The 21,785-nt window shown below is 43.8% G+C and overlaps 1 protein-coding gene across 1 annotated transcript in view; it reads right to left on the bottom strand.

The window, feature by feature from the left end:
* Positions 1-11,628: 11,628 nt before the first annotated feature.
* The window catches only part of PPP1R42 (protein phosphatase 1 regulatory subunit 42), a 60,355-nt gene continuing 50,198 nt past the window's right edge, over positions 11,629-21,785 (bottom strand). Inside the window, exon 9 of the mRNA XM_074985748.1 lies at positions 11,629-11,927. Within this exon, the coding sequence (XP_074841849.1) occupies positions 11,750-11,927 (178 nt within the window). The 3' untranslated portion in view covers positions 11,629-11,749. The remainder of the gene's footprint in view (positions 11,928-21,785) is intronic.

Here is a 21,785-nt window from a genome sequence, read left to right as displayed (position 1 = left end):
GGGAGAACTCCCTTTAACTTCAATAGTGAAAATAAATTGGAGAAAAAATCATTCTCTTGTAATAGCGTAAGGTGATCCTTGTACATATGCTTTAAATATATGATGTTACATAGACATCAATTTGAAAGCTAGTTAGTTAACTATTTTTGTTTTTGTAAAAAGTCTTTCTGCTGATTTTTTGTAGTTTTGCACTCACTTTCTTATTTATAAAATATTTTTCTCTCCATTGTTCTTGTGTGAGAGAAACATTCAGACAAGGGAATCTGATTTTCTAGTTAACTGTACAAGAAAACAATTAAATTGAACATGCAAACATAAATAAACTGGAAAAATATGTAAAGAACGTTTTGGAAACTGATTTATGGCAAATTTTGGGTGTTATTTTTAACAATAATAGGTATTAAAATGTCATATTGTGATTTTTTTAATTGATAGCACTCCTTTGACCTGTCTGTGACCTTTTAAATTTAAGTAGTTGATTTTACAAAATGAAACATTAAGTATTTCTTCATGTACATATAAACACATGTCTGGCACAAATTAATACAATTAAGTTGAAATCTATGTTTCATGTGCAGCGGTGGCTTTTATTGCATACACAGAACAAGTTAAGTATTAGTTACCTTTTAAATATTTTTCTTTAGCACAAGTCTTTAAAAATACAAATTGTGGTTAATGCATTATTATACCTCAACTCTTCCCTTCCAAAAATCTGTTTCCTTGCAAACCGATGTGTCCCATTTCTGCATACCTACAAATATTTTCTATCTAAATCATTTTAGACATGGCTACTTTTGACAACTCCCTTCCTATGGGATTTTAGGTTTCAGATGCTAATTATTTAATTTACTCCTGATTCATCATCAAACAAAACTACATACAAATATTCAAAAGTGATGCAGGCTACAAGCTCTTGGATGGCCAGATGTGGCAATTTTATTCTAGCATTGGTCATTGATTTGAACCTTCTGAGAATTTTTAAAGTTGAAAAATGGTCAAGGAATGAGGAGGGATTCTATTTAGTGTTAAATATTTGGGATCTTGCTCTGCATTACCTACAGCCACCCCAAATTTCTGCTTATCAGCCTTATCTTTTCCAGTCAGTGTCTACTAGTCACCAAAGGATCAAATATATGGGAAAGAAATTATACTTAAATGGACTAAAAATCATGCAATTTAACTATTTAGTTCAATTTTATGTTCTGTTGCAATAAATACTTTGAAACTTCCATTGATTAGACTTCAGTATAATTTTACTACATGAATACTTTGTTTTTAAATAGTGAAGCCAGCAAATGAAAAGCTCTGCCGCTGTCTATTTAATTTAATGTAAAGTGTCCTAAAAAGCAAAACAGAGAATGATATTTTGATGGGACTGATTGCATTCCTCTAAATAAATCAGCTTCCTGAATGCCACTGTCTCTTTCAAAAAGCCTGGCTTTTAGTTTTAATTCGTTCAAGGACAAGAAACCAGCAAAAGCCTTCACACATTTCCTTTCTTACCGGTTGGAGCCTGGGACTAAACAGAAAGGCTACAGACACGCTACAGTGCTCTGTTGACAGAAGTCACCGTTAGAAGAGATTTCCCCAAAAAGTTTCTGTTGACGGAGTGCGGCCACACACAAAACCCACTCAGATGAGCATTTGGCTCTGTCAACAGACCTGGGCTGCTCGGCCACGAGAGAGTGGCAGCTCTCTCTAGAAAACAGGCACCTCGATGCCCAGCAGACAGTGCTGCCCTTTGCGCTGGATGCCCTCTGGTAAGAGAAGCCCCTCAGAGCATCCCCACAGAATCTGTCCGCAGCAGCCTTGTGAGGCAGAATGCTGCCGGCGAACATGCTGAGTTTTGTCGACAAACTGTGCCCCAAACGCATTTGGTGCGTGGATGGTCCACCAGTTGTGCCGGCAAAACTCGCTAGCGCAGCCGTAGCCCCGGGCGGGGATTGAGAGCGGTTGTGCCGGGCTGTGTAACTTACTGGGCTTCTCACTGCGCCGGCTGCTCAACGGCAAGGCAGCTTCACCCGCTCTCTCCTGGCGACTCCCCGCCCCAGGACGAAGTCTGGGCCGGAGCCGGGAACAGCGCGGGGAGAGCTCAGCGCGCGGCCGAGGCGGACTTACTTCTCCGGGGGGAGCCGCGAGGGGTCGGAGCCGGCCCGGGAGCGGCGCTGTCCAGCCCGCAGCCCTCCCGCTTCTCCGGCCGCCGCGTCCCGCGCCTCTGCCGCCGGCCGGGCGTTTATAGGGCGCGGGGCTGGCGGTGGGGAGCCGGCCCAGGCCACCTGCGCGCTGCGCAGCCGCCCACTGCCCCGCCAGGGGCCACTCAGCGCGCCGCGCTCCCGGCAAGGCCACGCCCCCGGGCAGACCCCAGCGCGGGCGGCGGGACAGCGCCCCGAGCAGAGCGCACCGGCCGCGTGAGCCCAGCAGGGCGCGCCGAGGGGCCGCGCTCCGCAGGGCTCCGGCCCAGCCCAGCCCAGCCCAGCGCCGGCCCGTGGAAACCGAGCGCAGGGACAGGGGGCGCTGTGCACTGGGGCGCGACGCGCCGGGCCCTGGGCACGAGCGCCGCCCGGGCGCCCCGAACCACGCGCGGCGCGCCCGGGCAAATGGGCGTTTGCAGGAGCGCAAAGCCGGGCGCTTTGCCATCGCTCGGCGGCCGCCTCCGTGCAACCCGCCCGGCCCCGGGGCTGTGGGTCCGCGCGGGGGGGAATCCCCGCGTCCTGTCCTTGAGCCCCGCCGCTCCTGTCTGCGACCACCGCTGCTGCGTTTGCGCCCTGCCTCTGCCGCAGCGCCTGGTCGGCCGGGCTTTCCCACCCGCGAGCGGCACCTCCTTTAAACGCCGCCCGGGGCGTAATCCGAGTGGGCGAGCTGCGCTCCGCTGGGTGCGCTCAGCCCAACCGCGGCACGGACTGCTAGGAAGAGGACATCGTTCAGCGCCCCAGGAATCAATCGTCCTTCTCTAGGCAGGCGGCTCCGCCGGCCAGCCCGCTGTGCGCCCGGGACAGGAACGGCTGCAGACTGGGCTCACACGGGAGCCGGCAGTGCTCCTTACAGATACTCCTGGTGTTAGGGGAAAGTCACCCTGTGGCTGCAGGGGAGTAACTGAAAGGTTGAGCGTGGAGCTTGAACAAGCTTGTAATAAAAACAAACAGGCAGCAAAGCGGCACTTTAAAGACTAACCCAATACTTTTAAAATAACAATGCGTCAGAAATGGGTCTGTCCCACCAAAGCTCATCACCTAAGAAATTATTGGGTTAGTCTTTCAAGTGCTGCTGGACTGCGTTTTTGTTGTGATAGAGCGTAGACTAGCGCGGCTTTGTCTGTTACTAACCTTGTAATAAATCCTTCCTTCCTTCCCGCTCCCCCCGGCTGTTTCGTTTTACAGTGGGGTAGGCGCGCGCCTTGCATTAAGGAGAGCGCGCTCTGACTTCTCCTAACAAACTTTCTTTCATATTGTAAACCCAAAGGAAACGGGGTCGCGACTCTTCCAGAATGCGCAACATCCTGGGGAGCAGCAAGAAGTCCTGTGGCACTTTACGGGCTAACAGATATTTTGGAGCATCAGCTGTCGGGGGCAAAGACCCGCTTCGTCTTTGCCTAGGAAAGCTGATGCTCCAATATATGAGTTAGTCTATAAGGTGCCACAGGACTTCTTGTTTGTTCTTCCAGATACAGACTAACTCCGCTACCTCTCTGATACGGTATAAGAGGGAAAAATCATGGAATTAAAATTGTGCTTAGGTAGATTAGATTAGATAGATAGATAGAAAAAGAAAGAAATGTAGTTACTTAGTTCTTTCGTTCCCGAACTGTGGCACAGACTGTTTGATTTAAAAATGAAGGGCTCGGCTTTAAATACTAGTGACATTAATGAGAAGAGACGCTCAAAATAAACAAGCAGGGTACAGAATTATCCCAGAAGACTATTTTGAATGAAGTTTGTGTAAGAACATAGACACAATAAATCAAATCTTGGACCTATTCGAAAAATAAAGTCTGAACGATTTGTTACCGCTTTTGAAGCCAAGAAAGTCAGGAGCTCCGTCTTTGGCTGGCGTGTGAACTGTTTGGACGGGCGTGGGGAGAGAGGGAAGCGGGGCAGGACGCGGCGCAGGGAATATGTTGGAGAAATTACTAAACCAAAAATTCCAGTGTTGGCTCCCGCCGTATGTATCAGAACCCGAATGATCAAACCTACAGAAGCAGGCGGAGGTGGCCCGTGGTCCCAACACAGGGAAGGCGGGTGAAGCGCTCTGGGGTCTTTGCCCACAAAAGCTGATGCTCCAATACCTTAGTCGATAAGGTGCCGCAGGACTTCTTGCCCTGGAAGATACAGACTAACAGGGCTACCCCTCTCTCACGCTCGGCCCGGAAGAGGACCGGACCGCCCCGCCCCCAGAACGAGCGAGCTGGGAGAGGAGGCCTGTCAAGCTGTACCCCAGAGCTGCCTGTCGAGCACAAAGGCGAGACCTGGGCTGGCCGCTGTGGGGATCTGAAAAACCTTTGTTCTCCGAGTACTAGGGCGTGGATGAGGATGTTCCCTCCCATCACGCTCGCGCCGCTGCAGTGGGTGCCCGGGAGGACCCCTGTGGTTCGTTCGCTTGCAAACAAACCCCGTCCTTTGCCGGCTTTCCCAGCTCGCTCATGCCACGGAGCTGGGACCAGCCCTGCTTAGCCGGGTGGGATCTACTGCTGCCATGGAACGGCGCGTACGGGCTGCAGCACCTAATCCGAGCCGGCCGGGGAAATTCACCGGTCACGGCCTCGAGCTGATCACCAAGCAGCCCCGCCGGCCAGCGCAGAACAAGGCGGAGTCACGCTCGGGGTCAGAGACCCGGTAGCTGATTCCTTTTTCCTCCCATCACCAAAGTGCACTAGTAAAAAGGACTGGCCCAGTTCCTTCCGACTGCCCTGGCCCGGTGCAATCCCGCTAGGAAAGAACGAAGGCTCCGAAATAATTGCAGATCGATACATTTGCAGCCAAGAGCGCCTTCTTTACAGTCCCTTTTGCCCGAGGAGCTCGAGAAGGGAGCGCCCAACACTGAGAGCTGCGTGCTCCTTACTTCACTCTGGTTCTCTCCCAGTGGAGCCAATGAGATCTGCAATTTGGAGCGATTCACTAGGAGGAGCGAGCAGGGCATCGTTTAAAGCACTTGTGGCCCCTTGCTTGTGTCTGCGGGCGCCTCAGCTGACGACAAGAGTCAGGGCCTCCCATACCGTCCTGCGCACCTACGGCGATTGTTATACTGAGTAGGTAACTGCACAGGGTCTGTTCAACCCCGGCTCCTCCGCAGCTTCTCCAGCTCCTCCGTGCGGGTCAGCCCCCTCCCAGAACACGTCTGAAGTAGCGTGAAGGAGTAGCCGGTTCCAGGCTGTTGCAAGGCAAACGAGACTGGACAGTCTCTCCGTAAAAGAATAAATGGACATAAATCAGACATCAGGAACGTTAATGTACAGACGCCCGTGGGGGGACACTTCAGTCTCCCTGGACACCCAGTGGCAGATTGAAGGGCGACAGTCCTGAAATGAAGAAATTCTAAAAATCAAAGGCAGAGAGAAATCTCTGAGCTGCAATTTATTTGCAAATTTGATTCCATTAACCAAGGATTAAACAGAGACTGGGAGTGTTTCGCAGCTTACAGAAACAGCTTCCCTGCCCTGGGTGCTAATAGCTCCCCATTAGACTCTGGCAAAGGCTCACATCCCCCCGTCTGACCTGACTTGTTTTTTCCTCTTTCGATAAGTACTGTTGATACTGGGCCATTTCCACCTTGCTGACTAGACCTTGTCAGCTCGGGCCCTCCCTCTGACTGGGACCCCACTCTTTAAATACCCCTCTGAAACCACCCCCCCACTCATGCGTCTGACGAAGCGGGTCTTTGCCCACGAAAGCTTATGCTCCAAAATATCTGTTAGTGTCTAAGGTGCCGCAGGACTTCTTGTTGTTCTGGACACCGGGTTGAGCTTCTCCACTGAGCACCAGGCAGAACCGCGATTATCATTCCGCTCTCGTAGATCGGGGAACGGGCAGCATTGCAGTTTTCGCAGAGGGAGACGCAGACTGTCTGGTAGCGGCCTGCGGGACAGTACTCAGGTGACGAGCTCCACACGTGGCCGCCACATCCCTAAAGTCTCTTTAAATCGCCCCAGCCAAGCCAACGCCCCTCCCCCATCTGGAAGAAATTCTCTTCCCTTCCGTACGAGATTGCAGCCTGCGGCCCTCCCCAGCCCCGGCCTCCTGGGCGCCCCGCTTGCCGGGCGCGTGGGCCCCGGGAGCGGAGCTGGCAAGCCACAAAGGCCGTGCACCAAAACGCGGCACCCTTCGCGCGGAGCGGTGGCCGCCCTGCGCCCGGGGAGAGTAGAGCAGGCAGGGGAGATGCTGCACGCGGGGGGCCGCCAGCTCTGGCAGGAGCCCGAAGGAGCTACAGAAGGACAGGCCGGAAACTCGGGCTTCCCTCCCTAGCAGGGCCAGTCAGCGGGAGCCCGGCAGGGGCGCCCTGGGCCCATACTGTGAGCAGGAGCGCGTGCCACTAGCGCGGTGCCTTTTCCACGCGCTCGCCCCGGCACCTCCGGGCCTGCTGCTCCCCTTGCGCAGCCAGGCCCGAAAGGGGCTTGCTGGGGAAGCAGGCGGGGCTGTGCCGAGGCCGGCGGGAGGCCTCCAAGACCGGCTGTCCCAAGTCTGCGCTTACTGCAGCGCTCCGGGCCGGCGGGGCGCAGGCGCTTTTTCCGAGGACTGGTAAAGGCGCTGCAGCCTCCCAGGGCCCCCGACGCCGCAGGCTGGAGCGTGGCAGGATACAAGTTTGCTAAGGGATGTCACTGCCCGCCTGCCAGGCAGCGGCTGGAGGGGAAACCTGCGCCGCCAGCACAGCAGGCCCAGCAAACCCCCTCCTTGCCGAGCAGACGTGCCGGTAGGGGGCGCCGCGGTCCCTGGTTGGAAAATGCACCCTGGCAGCTGCCGGGGTTACTCAGGAAACCAGCCCTGGCCTGGTTCTAGCAGGTGACTACGGCGGCTCCTTTCCTGCATAGGTTTTCTTCTAGCATGAGAAACCTAACTCGCAATGACAGACCTGGCTGAATGCATATTCCCCTGGTCGACTCAGGGTTTAGATCAAATGCAACTGCAGCCTTCTGTTTGAAGGGCAGGCTAATTTTGCTTCCCCGCAACTTTGCGAGCTTATTTTAAATGGAAAAAAATACTGCTGCATGTTAATCTGGAGCCTCAGTCACAGTGTAATTTTGGTCAGAAAAGGGAACCCGTGGTTTCTCCAGCGGTAGTTCCTCCAGCAGTGAAACACCTGTAAAAAAAATCGGTTCAATTTAAAGAATAGGCTTCTGGCTTTGCAAGTGCCATGCTGAATAGGAAATACAATCAAAATGCTTTCTGCTTACTTCGTGGTCACCAACAGCCAATTCTGGGAACAGGATTTAGCTAGTAAGTTTGTCCATTTATGAGGTAATGCAGTAGCAATATGAGTTCCACTCTGCCAACTACAGCAAAACTAAGTTATTTTATTAAAATAAGCAGATATGTCTCAAAGAGAGCTGAAAGCCATATAGTCTCGTTGATCTGTGCACAAAACTTCTACTGATCTTAACTAAAGTTCCATAGCAAATCAATTCACGATAGGGCCTGCCGGGAACAGGTAAGCACATTAATGTGAAAATCAGAGAGGGTCTAAATCTAGAATTTCCATTTATTTTTGTTCCAAAAGAGTCTTTACCTTATTTTTTACTTTATTTCATGACATAGTAGTATAGAAGATGTCATAATATAAATAGTTGAAAAATTGTATTTTCATTTTAAAAATCATTAAAGGGAATGCCTATTTGCTACAGATTACAAGATTTTATCGTTTTTGTTTTGTTTTGTTCAATATTCCTGTTTGGTTTGTAATGAAATATTCTGACACTGACACTTTCAACAAGAAAAGAAGGTAGGCACCCAGTGTATTAATTGACAAACCATCTGTTTTCAATATCCTAGAAAAATGATACCCATCTAACACAGGCATAGTGAAAACATCTGGTCATCTAATTAGTAGATGATTGCCATGTCATCAAATAATGAAAAATACAAAAGTGTGAAACACATTTTATAAATTTATAAGCATAATTTATAAATTAAAATTGTGAATTGAAATGAACTTTTTCAGATTTTTTTCTAAATTAATTTTTAAACAATATTTTAATGGAAACATTCTACAAGTTCAATGTGATTTTGCAAAAATATAGGTCTGTAAAATGGCTTTTTCAATAGAAAACTGCTATGATTTCTGACTGGCTCTAGTAAGGCTATTTAGTCTTTTTAAAACACTCTAACCATGTCTATCTAAAAAGGGAGTTTCACATGTAGCTATTTTTCCAACCTCATAAATTGAGTGCTGTGAGTAATCTGGATTTTTCTACCCTCAAATCTAAGAACATAAATCCAGTCACCCTGAAATAAAAGGATTAATTAACTTTAGAAAACCATACTAATACTGTGGTTATTAGATGATTCACAAGAAAGTTTTTGGTAAAATCAATTCATTTTTTCCAATTTGTTATCAGAGATAACAGCCAAAAAAGCAGGCAAAACCCAAAACTTAACATTTTGTTTGCTTATTTTTACAGAATGGCAACTTTCAAAAAGTATCTAAAATGTGCCCAAAGACAGCTTATTTCATCAAAAGCTGTTTTAAGCATCTGTGTTGTAGAAACAGAATATTACAGTTTCTTGAAAGATACAGAGTGTGGCACAGATCACACTGTATTTTCATTTTGCATTATGCAAATACTGTTTGTCCTGTATCATGAGGTATCCACCAATTCACAGTTGGATGATGATATAATGATGGATAATACAATGCTCTTGTTCAACCGCAAGTGGCTTGGTGAGCGGCAGGAAGTACTGGGTGATAGTCTGTGGCCTGTGTTATGCAAGAAGTCAGATCACAGGTGGTTCTTTTTGGCCCTTTAAGAGGTCTGTAATGATTGTCTCCATATAGAGGTACTTAGTGCCCACAATTCAAGATGACTTTAATGAGAGCTGTAGGTAAGCAGTACCTCTGAAAATAATCAAACTCTAGACTTCTCACAGTGGATACCCAGATGTGAAAAACTACTCAAAACCCTTAAAAGGGACATTTTTGTAGAGGGGAAAGAGAAGGGTGAGTACAAGGCTGAAAAAGACTTCCTCCAAATGACATCCTGCTATAGAGGTCATGGGGGTGACTTGCTAACACATTGCATTGAGCCAGTAATGCAGCTGCTGTCAATTTAGATGTGCTCCCTGAGAGTATTGAAGGTTTTTTTGAGAGTCTCTTTGTACAAGAAGCAACTTTCTTCTTTTATACAATTTTATCTTTCTTGATCTGAGTATCACGGATAAAGACATCAACAAACATAAGTATCATACCCTAGTAAGAGTTGGCTTCATTGGCCCAAAAATACCATTACAAATGTGTGATTTCAGACATTTCCATGTACATTCAAATTTTTGTATCTTCATGTCATATTACCTATTGACTTTAACAGGAGGAATAGCAGGTTCATCATAAGAACAGCATTCTACCTGCCACCCCTAGTTCAGGCATTTAACTACATTATTAAATGAGAGAACACATATAGAGATATATTAAGTTGATTGTTCACAAAAATGTAATTTTTTGATGAAAGGTAAACAACAAGAGACAAACCAAGCCCAATACAACTGTACAACCTGTCAAGACCAGATCTTGAACTCCTTACTTAGTCAGAGTGCCCATTTGATTTCAATGCAAATTTTCTTTAGTATGCAGGAAAGATTTGGTCTAGAGCAGTGGCCTGAGTCAGGAAACCTGTTTTTTTTCCAGAGGTCATTATCATCTGTGCATCAGTTTTTCCAGCATCAATTTTTTTGAGAGTCTTGGATGAAAGGTGCTTTTATTTCTTCAAACTAATAAAAGACACCTAGCCAGAAGCTTTATTTACTTACTTACTGTAGAAATAAAGTGCCCAAACTAAGACAGGTATATCATGATTGCCATATTCATTTCAACAATATAAAATTAATCAGGAGGATGGATCACAAATCTTATGGTGCCTCCCTTTCCAACTTCTCCCCTCCCCTCACCAAAAGCCTCCCAAAATAGATAGGCCTTAGCACGTTTCCTGAGCATCAACAAATTAGGACGCTGTCAAACTCCAAGAGAAATCATTATTAGACAAATCTCAACAAATCCCTGCTCCCTTCCCCTTTGAAAGATAGGGCTGTCAGCTTGAGCACCAGTGTCATACATGGAAAGAGGCAGTCTTTTGAGCAGCCAGATTCCAGACCATTTAGGACTCCAGACAAAAGCAAGTCTCTAAACTGTATCTGGAAAAGGAATACGCAGTCAGTGCAGACGATAGAGCATTGGTGTTATTACACATGCTCTTGATGTGAAACTTTGAATTTTAATAAACAGCTAAATTCTTACAGTTTTGAATGGTCTTAAAATACTGTGCTGTACTGTAGCTGTGTAATCTTGAGATGGCAAGGGCTCTTAACACCAGCAGTGAGGTGAGCTTCAAGGAGAAGTAGTGTTCTCCTTTGTGAGCAATAAGCATAGATGGGGAAAAAAAATCAGTCTTGGTCACAGCTGTAACTTGGGCATCCTAGAGCTGCTAATATTTAACAGAACCCTCTTACTGCAAACCTGAGTAACAACTTGGTCAACCGGGGCTGTGATAATCTCTGCCGTTTCTTGTAATGGCACCCCCTAGTGAGTAAATCACTCAACAGCACATGTCAGGTCATACCAGATGAAATTTAGACCTAGATGTCAGTGGTATATCAAAGTCAGCATAACTCTTCATTAATGCTGTTAGGGTACATCTACACTGTAATTGGACAACCATAGCTGGCCTGGGCTGGACTCGGGTTCATGTCGCTCAGACTAAGTGGCTGTTTAATGGTGGTACAGACCTTTGGGCTTCAGCTTCAGCCCAAGCTCTACATTAACCCTCCAACCTGTGCCCAAACAGCTATGCCAACACACAGCCCTGTAACCCTTGCCTCTTGAGTCAGCTGACACAGAGTCATAGGTTTTTAAATTTCCGTGTAAACATGAGCTTAATGGCCTATGGTACTTCACATGACAGAGGAAGTCTTATGGCCAGATGAGCAATTCCTCATCTCCTTTTTCAGAAGAGGGAGCCCCTAAGAGCAGTCTTATTAAGGTTGTTCAGGTGCACAATCATTTAAACAAAATTTTAGGATCACTGTTACTAGAAACTGCTAATAAATCTAAGAAAAATCAGTATGGACACTTGTTCTTACATTTATTGCTATGAGGTCAAAACTGATGTGAGTGCTACAGTTTCTGTATCACGCCCAGGCTTGAAAGTAGATTGACTTGAATTGGCATAGCTGAGTTGCCTCACCACAAACATCCTAACAAATGTTTCCTCCCAAAAAGAAGTTCACAATAGATTTATAATTGTCAAGACCATCCAAGCACATCTGTATTCAAATACCCATAAATAATTTTCAGATTTTAGTGGAAGCAAAATCTTTATAATTGATAGTCCTAGCACTTCACTCATATAAATGAAACTATCACCAAACTGAATGCCTTTTATTTCAGAAGATATTACTATAAAATAAGTCTAAATCAATACATCCGCACATTTTATGCAACATAGTGGTGATTGATATCACAATCTCCTATGTGAGCAAATCTGGAAAATCTTCTTGTACAAAATGTTATTTAATATTTCCTGAATTAAAATATTAGGCTCTGACTCTTACTTGGGTCATTTCATAGCTGGCTCTGATATACCCCAGTTATGGTGTTGCAAAAAATTCTCTTGAGATTTAAGTGAACAGAAAGATGTAGTTGTCTCTGGTTCCCGGGGTAGCTGATTGAGGAGATGAGGTTCCAATATATCCTCTTTTGGCAGTAAACTTTGAGAGTCTTTCAAGGTTAAGTGACTGTTATTAAAATAAAAACATGCTGTTAAGCACAATCACATTTTTATAATAATGCCAAATGTATTGGTCACAGTCATAAAATGCTCAAACATTTACCATTCATTGTTTCTAAATGTATGCCATGCATTTCAACCACCACAAAAATAATATGTACTTATATTCAATCAATCCCCCACCAAAAAGTTCTATAACTCTGAGTTATGGTTCCTAGACTGCAGAGCACACCAAGGCAAAGCATAAAAAAGAAAGGAAATAAACAGTTAATTCAATTAAAACATATTCTGCAATTCACGTTGTTTCCTTTCTAAACCACAGACTACCTCCCCTATAACACTGGTAATTCACATATATGCACCATCATCCTGAAAAAAACAATAAATAATCCTGAACTTGAAACTAATTTATTGGTTATTTTGTAATATGTTCCAGGATTGGTGTAGATTTCATAACTGTATTATACTAAGTTCTGTGCACGGTTTTGTATTTGTGTATGCAAGTGAGATACAGTATCAGATTTAAAAACAGCTTCAAGAGCTGTTTTTCAGTAGTGTTTAAGAAAACTCATGTTGATGAATCGAAACAAAAAGCAGTCAAGTAGCACTTTAAAGACTAGCAAAATAATTTATTGGGTGAGCTTTCGTGGGACAGACCCACTTCTTCAGACCATAGCCAGACCAGAACAGACTCAATATTTGAGGCACAGAGAACCAAAAACAGTAATCAAGGAGGACAAATCAGAAAAAAATGATCAAGGTGAGCAAATCGGAGAGTGGAGGCGTGGGGGGGAAGGTCAAGAATTAGATTAAGCCAAGTATGCAGACGAGTCCCTATAGTGACTGAGAAAATTCCCATCCTGGTTCAAACCACGTGTTAATGTGCCGAATTTGAATATAAAAGACAGCTCGGCTGTTTCCCTTTAAATAGTGATGCAAAATTTTTTTTTCAGTAGAACGCATACTCTTAAGTCATTAACAGAATGGTCCACTCCATTAAAATATTGACTAACTCATTTGTGGATCTGGAGTGTTTTGATGTCTGTTTTGTGCCCATTAACCCTTTTGTGCCAAGCTGTCTTTCAAATTCAAATTCGGCACATTAACAAGTAGTTTGAACCGGGATGGAAATTTTCGGAGTCACTATAGGGGCTCGTGTGCACATTTGATTTAATCTAATTCTTGACCTTCCCCACTCCACCGCTCCACTCTCCGATTTGCTCACCTTGATCATTTTTTTCTGATTTGTCCTCCTTGATTACTGTTTTTGGTTCTCTGTGTCTTAAATATTGAGTCTGTTCTGGTCTGGCTATGGTCTGAAGAAGTGGGTCTGTCCCACGAAAGCTCACCTAATAAATTATTTTGCTAGTCTTTAAAGTGCTACTTGACTGCTTTTTGTTTTGATAGTACATAGACTAGCACGGCTCCCTCTCTGTTACTATTCAACATGTTGATGAATGTTAGTGTGACTGATCTAAATTTGGTACTAATTTATATGTAGCATTGACAAATGAATTTTGGAGAACTCTTCAGGTGTTGATGCCTCAGTAAACACAGGTAACTTGCCTGGTACTAGGCACAGAGCCACTCACCTACCTACCTCATTGGCACCTCAGCTCCTGGGTGAACCAGGGCACCAGCACTGAAGTGCCATCTCAGCACAGAAACTTAGCTCCCCAGCTAATAGAGCCTGCTACATCAAAAAGCTGAAGCAGCAGTGTCACCGAAGATAAGAGCTTGAAGGACAACACAGGGTGTTCTCAAAAGCTAGGACAGTATTTTAGCTTAATTTTATTAAAAAATATTGATAGTGCATATTAACTCAGAGCACTTTCCAGCTGTGTAATTCTTACTTATTGTTAAAATAATTGACAAAACATTTAGCAGAACGACTGTGATTACAAGGCAGGTGTTATCTTTTCTTTGAGTATTTGTGTGTATAGATCCTACTCCAGGTAACTGACAAACAAGGCTCTGTCTGGAAAGGGGACTGAATAGTCCTAGCTGACACTAATTACATTGTGATTCTAGAATTGCGCTCTCAAATTTAGCATCTGGTCTTGAGGCCAGGCCTAGTGCATAATATTTAGTAAAAGAGATGGGAGTGTTCAAAGTGGCTGCCTTGCAGAACTTAGATATCGGGATATTTCTGAAGCACAAAAATGGGGCAGCATGAGCGCTAGTTGAATGAACTTTGATATTGAGAGGAAGAGATATGTCAGCTATATAGTAACAGATTGTAAGGGAGGAAGGACTGAGGTTCAGGGCTTCCCACAAGCCAGATTAATTCTTATGGAGGCCCATGAATAGTATATTTTGAGGGCTGCCCTAGGGTCTGGGTGGAACAAAAATGAGGGATTTAGTTTGCAGGAGGGAGCTGCCAGGGAGCAGGATTCAGTACAATTACACCTAACACAATGTGTCTAGCTGGACTAAATGCAGCTGATTCCCAGGGGCTATTGCCAGCTTCAGGGGGCTGGAGTTAAGGTTGCTTTGGTGTGTACCATAACTTGTTATTTCTTGGTTTTCAGAGGTTTGAGTCTTGCTGACCTCAACATTCTGGAGTGGTCTCAGATACCATCAGGCAATCTTAAGTCTACATTGACCAAGTTTTCTGTCAGTTAATTCTCTTCATTAACATTAGATGAAGGTGTGACTGCAAAGGTTATGCTTTGGAAGTATAATTAGGGTGACCATATCTCTCTGTCCCAAATACGGGACAGGGAGATATGGGGCGGAGGGGTGGCTCCTTCCAGCTCCACCAAGCCCCAGGGAGCCAGAAAAGAAGTGGCAGCTGCCGGCCGTCCCTGAGCCCCAGGGACGTGGCAGCACCCAGTGCTCCCGGGAGCCCAGGGAAGGAGCAGCCCCCAGTGCTCCCTGGGAGCCCTGGGGAAGCAGCAGGGACGCGGCAGCCTCCCACACTCCCCCTGCTTCCCTGAGGCTAGGGAAAGTGACCTACATGCTCTCCGGCTAGCAGAAGAAAGGTTTCAGGAAGAAAGGTTCTTTCGAAAATGTGGTTTGTTTTCAAAGGAACCCCATCTACATGGCTGTTTTTGCTTCCAAAAAGGCTCTTCCGGAAGCAAGATTGCACAAATATAGGCAAATGAGGCATGATATATGTCAATCAACACCTCATTTGCATTTCTGATCTTGCTCATTTGCATTCTGCTTCCGAAGTGGAATGCAGTGTAGCCATAGTCAAGGTTAGTTATTTTTAAATAACAGCTGTTATTCTGAAATAACTGTGCTGTGAAGACCTACCCCTGTTGAGTTTGACAAACAGCATGTGACTAATAGCTATGGGGATGTGGAAATAAAACCACTCACCCAAAATATTTCCAACTCTTTAACTAGGCACACAGGAAAGGGCTGGCTGTTATCAGGACTGATCTTGCATAGCAGCAAGGGCAGACGCAAGGGTTTTCACCATTAATTTCCTTATAGTTACTTAATTTAAAGATACTGCCATTATTCCCAGTGTTATAAACACAGATTAAATAGGCAAAATGAGAATTTCTCAAACTTTCTGTATAAGTGTAAGATATTGATTCTGTTAGCAAGAAAATGTGGGCAGTAACTGTTAGTTTAAATTTATATTATCAGAATTTCAACAACTTTTTTAGTCAGGGAAAGTTAATAGTGCTGTTTCCCACTGGGAGGTATTAGGTATCTTTAAAATACTAAAATGATTTATTTTCTTTGAATTACATCCCCCTACACCCACATTTCTTTATGCATATTTAAAGCTAACATTTTAACCTACACAAAATTGCTATTAGCTTTGCATTAACAAAACAGGGAGATTATTCATTTAATATTCCTTGTTCTTTCAGTGACAAATTGAAGTAATCAAGCAACAATTAACTTTTTCACTGTTCAAGCTATGTGCAATCCTCAATAGATCTTACATATAGTTTTAAATATATTTAATGTCTATTTTTAAGATATCAAATGTCAAACATCACCTAAGGTATGAAAAGATAAGAGATATCTATCCGAATAATTCAGTGACAACGTATAAAGTAAAATTAATGTTCACTGACTTAATTTTATCTGATACTGACTTTCAGTTAAATAATACATTTGTTCAGTATGCTCACTTTCTGCATGGGAATGACATGCCTATGATCCAGACCCTTGGATTTAATAAGGGAATACATGGATTTATGATTGTGTCATAGCTCAGCACAGCTTTAAGAAGGTACATTCTTTTGATTTATCTCTTTATTGTACACATTCTTTTATTAAACACTATTTTAAAATGTGGACAAATTCTCATCTTATTCATATGACTCATTGGCTTCAGTGGAAGGTGAGTAAGGTAAGCAGAATTTGGCTCAATGCCAGTGATTAAGTATTAAATTCAATCTGCCTATAAATAGCACCCAAAACAGAATGGTCTATGTTTTTGCAAGGCGAGCATCAATCTTGGGGCAAAACTGTTTTTCAGATGAGATACTGCAGTTTCTTAAAAGAGTAAAAGGGCAGATACAAAAGTGAGGTGTCACCATACGAGAATTTATGGTTGGTTACTTGGAAAATTTCCTTTCCAAATACGTCCATAGATCTTCAGTGTGAAGTTGTCTGTAGCTATACAGGGGAGACTCAAAGCTGAAAAGATGGCTGTGGGACTAGCTCCTAATTCCAGAAGCACTCTCTGTTTAGAGATGCTTCCAGAACTAGCATTTCTGGGCTGTGAGAAAAAAAAAAGTATCTCTTGTCCTGAATCAGCAACTTGTAAAAATAATATTCAACATCAGAAAATCATGAATATGAAAAATTTAATATCTGCTGAGAATTTTAACCATAAGACAAACAGATCTCACTTTTTCAGGGAGGGTTATATCTGTGGACCTATGCCTTCAAAAAAGGAACATTTTCTGGTAACAAGAAGTCCTCTGACACCTTATACACTAACAGATATTTTGGAGCATAAGCTTGTGTGGGCAAAGACCCGCTTCATCAGATGTATGAGATGGACTATGCCCACAAAAACTTATGCTCCAAAATTTCTTAGTCTATAAGGTGCCACAGGACTTCTTGTTTTTGAAGATACAGAATAACTCAGCTACCCCTCTGATAATTTTCTGGTAAACGACCACAAATTCTGCCATTCTCTCTCCGTCTTAGGTCCACAGAATCTTAGGCTGTGTCTACACTAGCTCCTTACTTCGAAGGGAGCATGGTAAGTAGGGTGTCGGGAGATTATTAATGAAGTGCTGCACTTCATTAAGCTAATTCTCCCCCACAGCAACTCTGAAGTGTTAAACATCGAAGTGTCGGCTTGCGTGTAGCCATGGCTAACCCGTCAGTACTTTGAAGTGCCCAGGAATGAAATTTTGAGGAGTAAAGGGACTTCAAAGTTGCCCAGGCACTTAGAAGTACCGGCGGGTGAGCCACAGCTACATGCAAGCTGGCACTTTGAAGTTGCCTTGGGGGGAGAATTAACTTAATGAAGTGCTGCATATGCACTGCAGCACTTCATTAATAATCTCCTGACACCCTACTTACCATGCTCCCTTCAAAGTAGGGAGCTAGTGTAGATGCAGCCTTAGTGTGGGATTTTCTAAGCAGTGACAAAATTACAAGGGGGAGTACAAAATAATGTCATTGAGAAAAAATTTCCTTACTCTAAGGAACCACCTCACCATGCAGGACCTGCCTGTCAAAAGCTGCACTTGCAGGAGACTGATTAACTAATTTTTAAACTCAGTAAGCGTATAGATGACCTGACTGCAGCTTTACATATTTCATTGTAAGGAGTTTTCTCAGTCCATGAGAATGCCATCACTCATACGAGTGAACTGTGGTGCCCCCAGGACCCATTCTTAAAACCACCTTATCTCTGTGAAACTTACAGCTGGATAGATAACTGACAAAATCGCCAATTCTGACACTTTACTTGCCAAAATGGCAGTGATCAAAAACATTCTTTCCGATAGTCAAATACTGTCTGTCCCTTTGGTAGAAAGTGGAAAGCTTTCTGGATATATTCAAAATTGTGGACAGTGCAAAAACACGTACTCCCAAGTTATTAGCCTGCAACCTGATAGCAAAACGAACTTGTAAAAACTCCATAATATGAAAACACTTTTGCTAAATATGTGTCTCTCAATGCCAAACTTTGAATTTAGACCAGATTCTTGAGTAAGCCTTTTGCTAGCCTAGATGCTAACAGCATTTCAATGAGAGCAGTAGAGTAACCTTTTCTTTCTAGTTACTTCCTTTAAATTACAATGATTCTAGATTTAATCTGCCTGAATCCTAGTGAAGAGCTGGACTATTGAATAACAGATCTGACCTTGGTTTGAAGCACAGGACATATTTATGAGCAGCAGTGTAATCGCAAGCTGCAGCATCTCCCAGCTACTTTCACCCTTGAACCCTACCCCATGCTGCTTTCTAATCCTACCTCAAAACGCAGAGGGCAGGGCACATACTGTAATGGATCTCGATTGTCACTCTGGTGCATTCTGCCTGTAATACACCACTGTATAAGGGTTGGGAAATCAAGGACTTCAGAGACAATGGGAGGTCACAAAGATAATTTCTGCTTCTTTTCTGATTTTCTGTATTATCCTTAGAGTGATAGGTACTGGGGAAAGTCTAAAGTAAAACAATTTAGTCACTTGAGTGATAGAGCATCTATGCCTAGGGTTCCTGGCTCCCTTTTTCTTATGAAGTATTGTTGACCCTTCTGGTTTGCCTTGGATCCAAAATGACCTACAATAGGAAATTCAAAATTTTTGATGATGAATTGGAAGCAATTATTCTGAAGAGTCCATTTCACCTGATTGATTTTCCTTTTGCTCAGCAAGTCAGCCTTCACACTGCTTGTGTAATTGATACACAAGACACTGATAGACCACAGAACCTCAACCCTCTTCTGATGCAATACCCAAGCAACTAATGATCTTTCATAACATATTCTAAAATGATCCAGTGAGAAGAATATTCTCTTTGCTTCTCTCCATTCTCTGATTCAGAGACTGAGAATTCACCTTCCTCTTGTAAAGATGGCTGATGAATTTCCTCTGGATTCATTTTTCCTTTCTCTTGGAGTAAGACCAGGTCTACACTAGGAAAATAAGTCGATTTCAGATACAGAATTCTAGCTATGGCAATTGCATAGCTAGAATTGACTTATCTGAAATCGACTTACGTAGCCGTCCTCACTGAGGATGGTCGATAGGAGAGTTTCTCCCATCAAATTCTCTTACTTCTCATGATAGTGCTGAGTTCAGGGGTTGATGCTTGATAGATCCTGACAAGATGTGCAAAACCCAACCCTGGGAGACTGACCCTGAGCAGGTTGATCTTCTGGGGAATGTAGATGTGGCCTTAGACATAATAGATTTTTTCATCTTCTTTTCTTTTGGTGCCCTCAGATGATAAGCCAGGGACACTGATATCTGTGGAGGTAATATTTTGAACACCTGTCTTCTTTTTTTAAATTTTACTCCTTAGACAATGAGGGAACTAGGAAACTGAGTCAAAGAATTTGGACAATATCTTCTGCTAATTGGTATCTCTTTATCGTTGTGCTTTTGAGAATAGGCAGAGTGCCTATAAGGGGAGGCTGCAGCTGCAGACTGGGTCTCAAAAGATTGCAAGATCTGAAGTAAAGACATTTTTCATAACAAATCCAAGAGTTCCTCTCTCATGCAAGAGGCAATTTCTTCCTGAGAGTGGAATTCCTTTCTTTTCCCCTCTGAGCAAAATTCCTGATGGGGCAACATGTAGGCAAGCATCTGCACTTGCCATGGTTGGGGGGTCAGCATGTCGGGGTGTCAGGGAAACAAGTAGGGGAGAGGCCTGGTTGTCCTGGCCCTTCCCTGGGCAGTGGGAGAAGGTCTCACGTGGTAGTCCTCAAGCTTTATTTTATTCTAATTCAAAACATTCATAAACAGTTCTGTTAGACCTTTTCCAGTAGAAATAAGGTGTTTCCTTTATTTGGATACACCCATCCCCAGCATTGACAAATCTTACTGTAAAATATATCTTTTCACTGTGACTGTCAGGAGCACAATTCTTATTATGGCAAAGCACTTCACTTTGCTGAGCCTCACCAATATGTTATCACACACCTTCCTTGCCATAAGGTCACATTTTGAATTGTTTGGCTGCAGTAGTGGCCCATAGCTTCTTTACCAACTATTCCACCTAGCATAGGTGCAGACTTTCAAAGCATTGAGGATGTGTGTGCTCAACACCCAACTCAGCTCTAGGCCCTGCACCTTGTCTACTCCGTCCCACAAGGCTCCACCCTGCACCCCCTTCCCACCCAGTTCCATGGAGGAGGCACTGATCCACAGAGGTCATTGGCAGGCAGAAAATGCTAGAGGGAACTGATAGAGGGGCTGCCAGTGGGTGCTCAGCACACACCAATTTTTTTCCCTGGCACCTATGCAATAGGTGTGCACATCTTCATATTGCCCGGAGAGCCCTACCAAATGGAGGAAATTACTATTATGTTCGGTGAACAACATATTTGATGAGCCCTGGCAAATCAAATTATTCTTTGCAAAGACGAGAGTAATTGAGATCAGACACTGAAGCATGTTCCTTCAATGCAGTGTTTTACATTAATAATGTTCCGATTTTCTACATCTGTATAGTTATTCATCTTGAGCCCAGACTTGACCTCCAATCCATCAGGAATAGGCTGTAAAATGGCCGGGGGACTTTTCATTTAGCTTCAGAACACCAGCTTATTTATGTCAGTAATTGTATCCAGAAAGTGCACACAATAATTTGGCATTCCTGTCAAGTATTTTGCAACAAGAATAGAACAGTCTGTCAGTTGATTTTGTGTAAACTAGCCAACACCAATAATTTCTTACCATTCTTTAGCAGTCTTTTGCAAAGTGACTTTAAAAAGTGTCACTTCTGCTCATTTACTGGAAAAATATCCTTGATGTTGACTGGTCTGTTCAAAATTGTTGGACCAATATGGCAGAGTTTAGGATTGCTGGTCATAAAGCGGGATCTGATGTATTGACTTGCGGCATGCTATTTTTCTCACTGCTGTTTCTGCCATCATGCAAGTCTAATTCTTCTTTATCATTTCTTTCTTCTTCGTACAAACTAGATTTTTCTTTGTCATAACTCTGCTTTTCAAGTGAACCACATTCTTCTTTATCATGAGTCTCCTCTATTTAGACAGGAAATCTGGATGATTCTTCATCACTTTCTTCATACTTCCATTTCTTATATTTAGGTAAATCTGTTAATTCCTTTGTAACTGGACTGCCATCATTTATGCTTTGCTCCTCATTTTCTTCTCCGCTGGGACAATCATTATTCCATAAAGCCTGGGTTATATTGCTCAGTTTCAGATATGTTCTCATCAAATTTTCCACTTGCTGCAAATTATATGGCAACTGAACTTTTCCTGCCTATACTCAGCTCCTGAAGGCTTCTTCAGGGGCATCTTTTATTTTCTATGGGGGAAAACAGACAGTATTAGGAAAAGCAAAAGTCTATCTATCTAATACAGTCTTAGAAAGTCATCATACATTGTGGCTATGGTTACACTACAGCCATCTGTCTACGGAAGTTACTGTCAGAAGAGATGTTCCAGCAAAACTTCTGTTGACAGATTACGTCTACATATAAAAGCAGATTGATCTTTTCATAGAATCATAGGGCTGGTAGGGACCTGAGGAGGTCATCTAGGCCAGCCCCCTGCTACAAGCATGATCAACCCCAACTAAGTCATCCCAGCCAGGATCTTGTCAAGCTGGGACTTAAAAACCTCTAGGGATGGAGAATTCACCACTTCTCCAGGCAACGCATTACAGTGCTTCACCACCCTCCTGGTGAAGTAGTTTTTCCTAATATTCAAGCTATTCCTCTCCTTCTG

This window comes from Carettochelys insculpta, chromosome 2 (genome assembly GCF_033958435.1).
Source record: "Carettochelys insculpta isolate YL-2023 chromosome 2, ASM3395843v1, whole genome shotgun sequence".
In the NCBI taxonomy this organism is placed as follows: Eukaryota; Metazoa; Chordata; order Testudines; family Carettochelyidae; genus Carettochelys; species Carettochelys insculpta.
The sequence above is the reverse complement of the archived record's forward strand: the minus strand, read 5'-3'. Positions and strand labels throughout refer to the sequence as shown.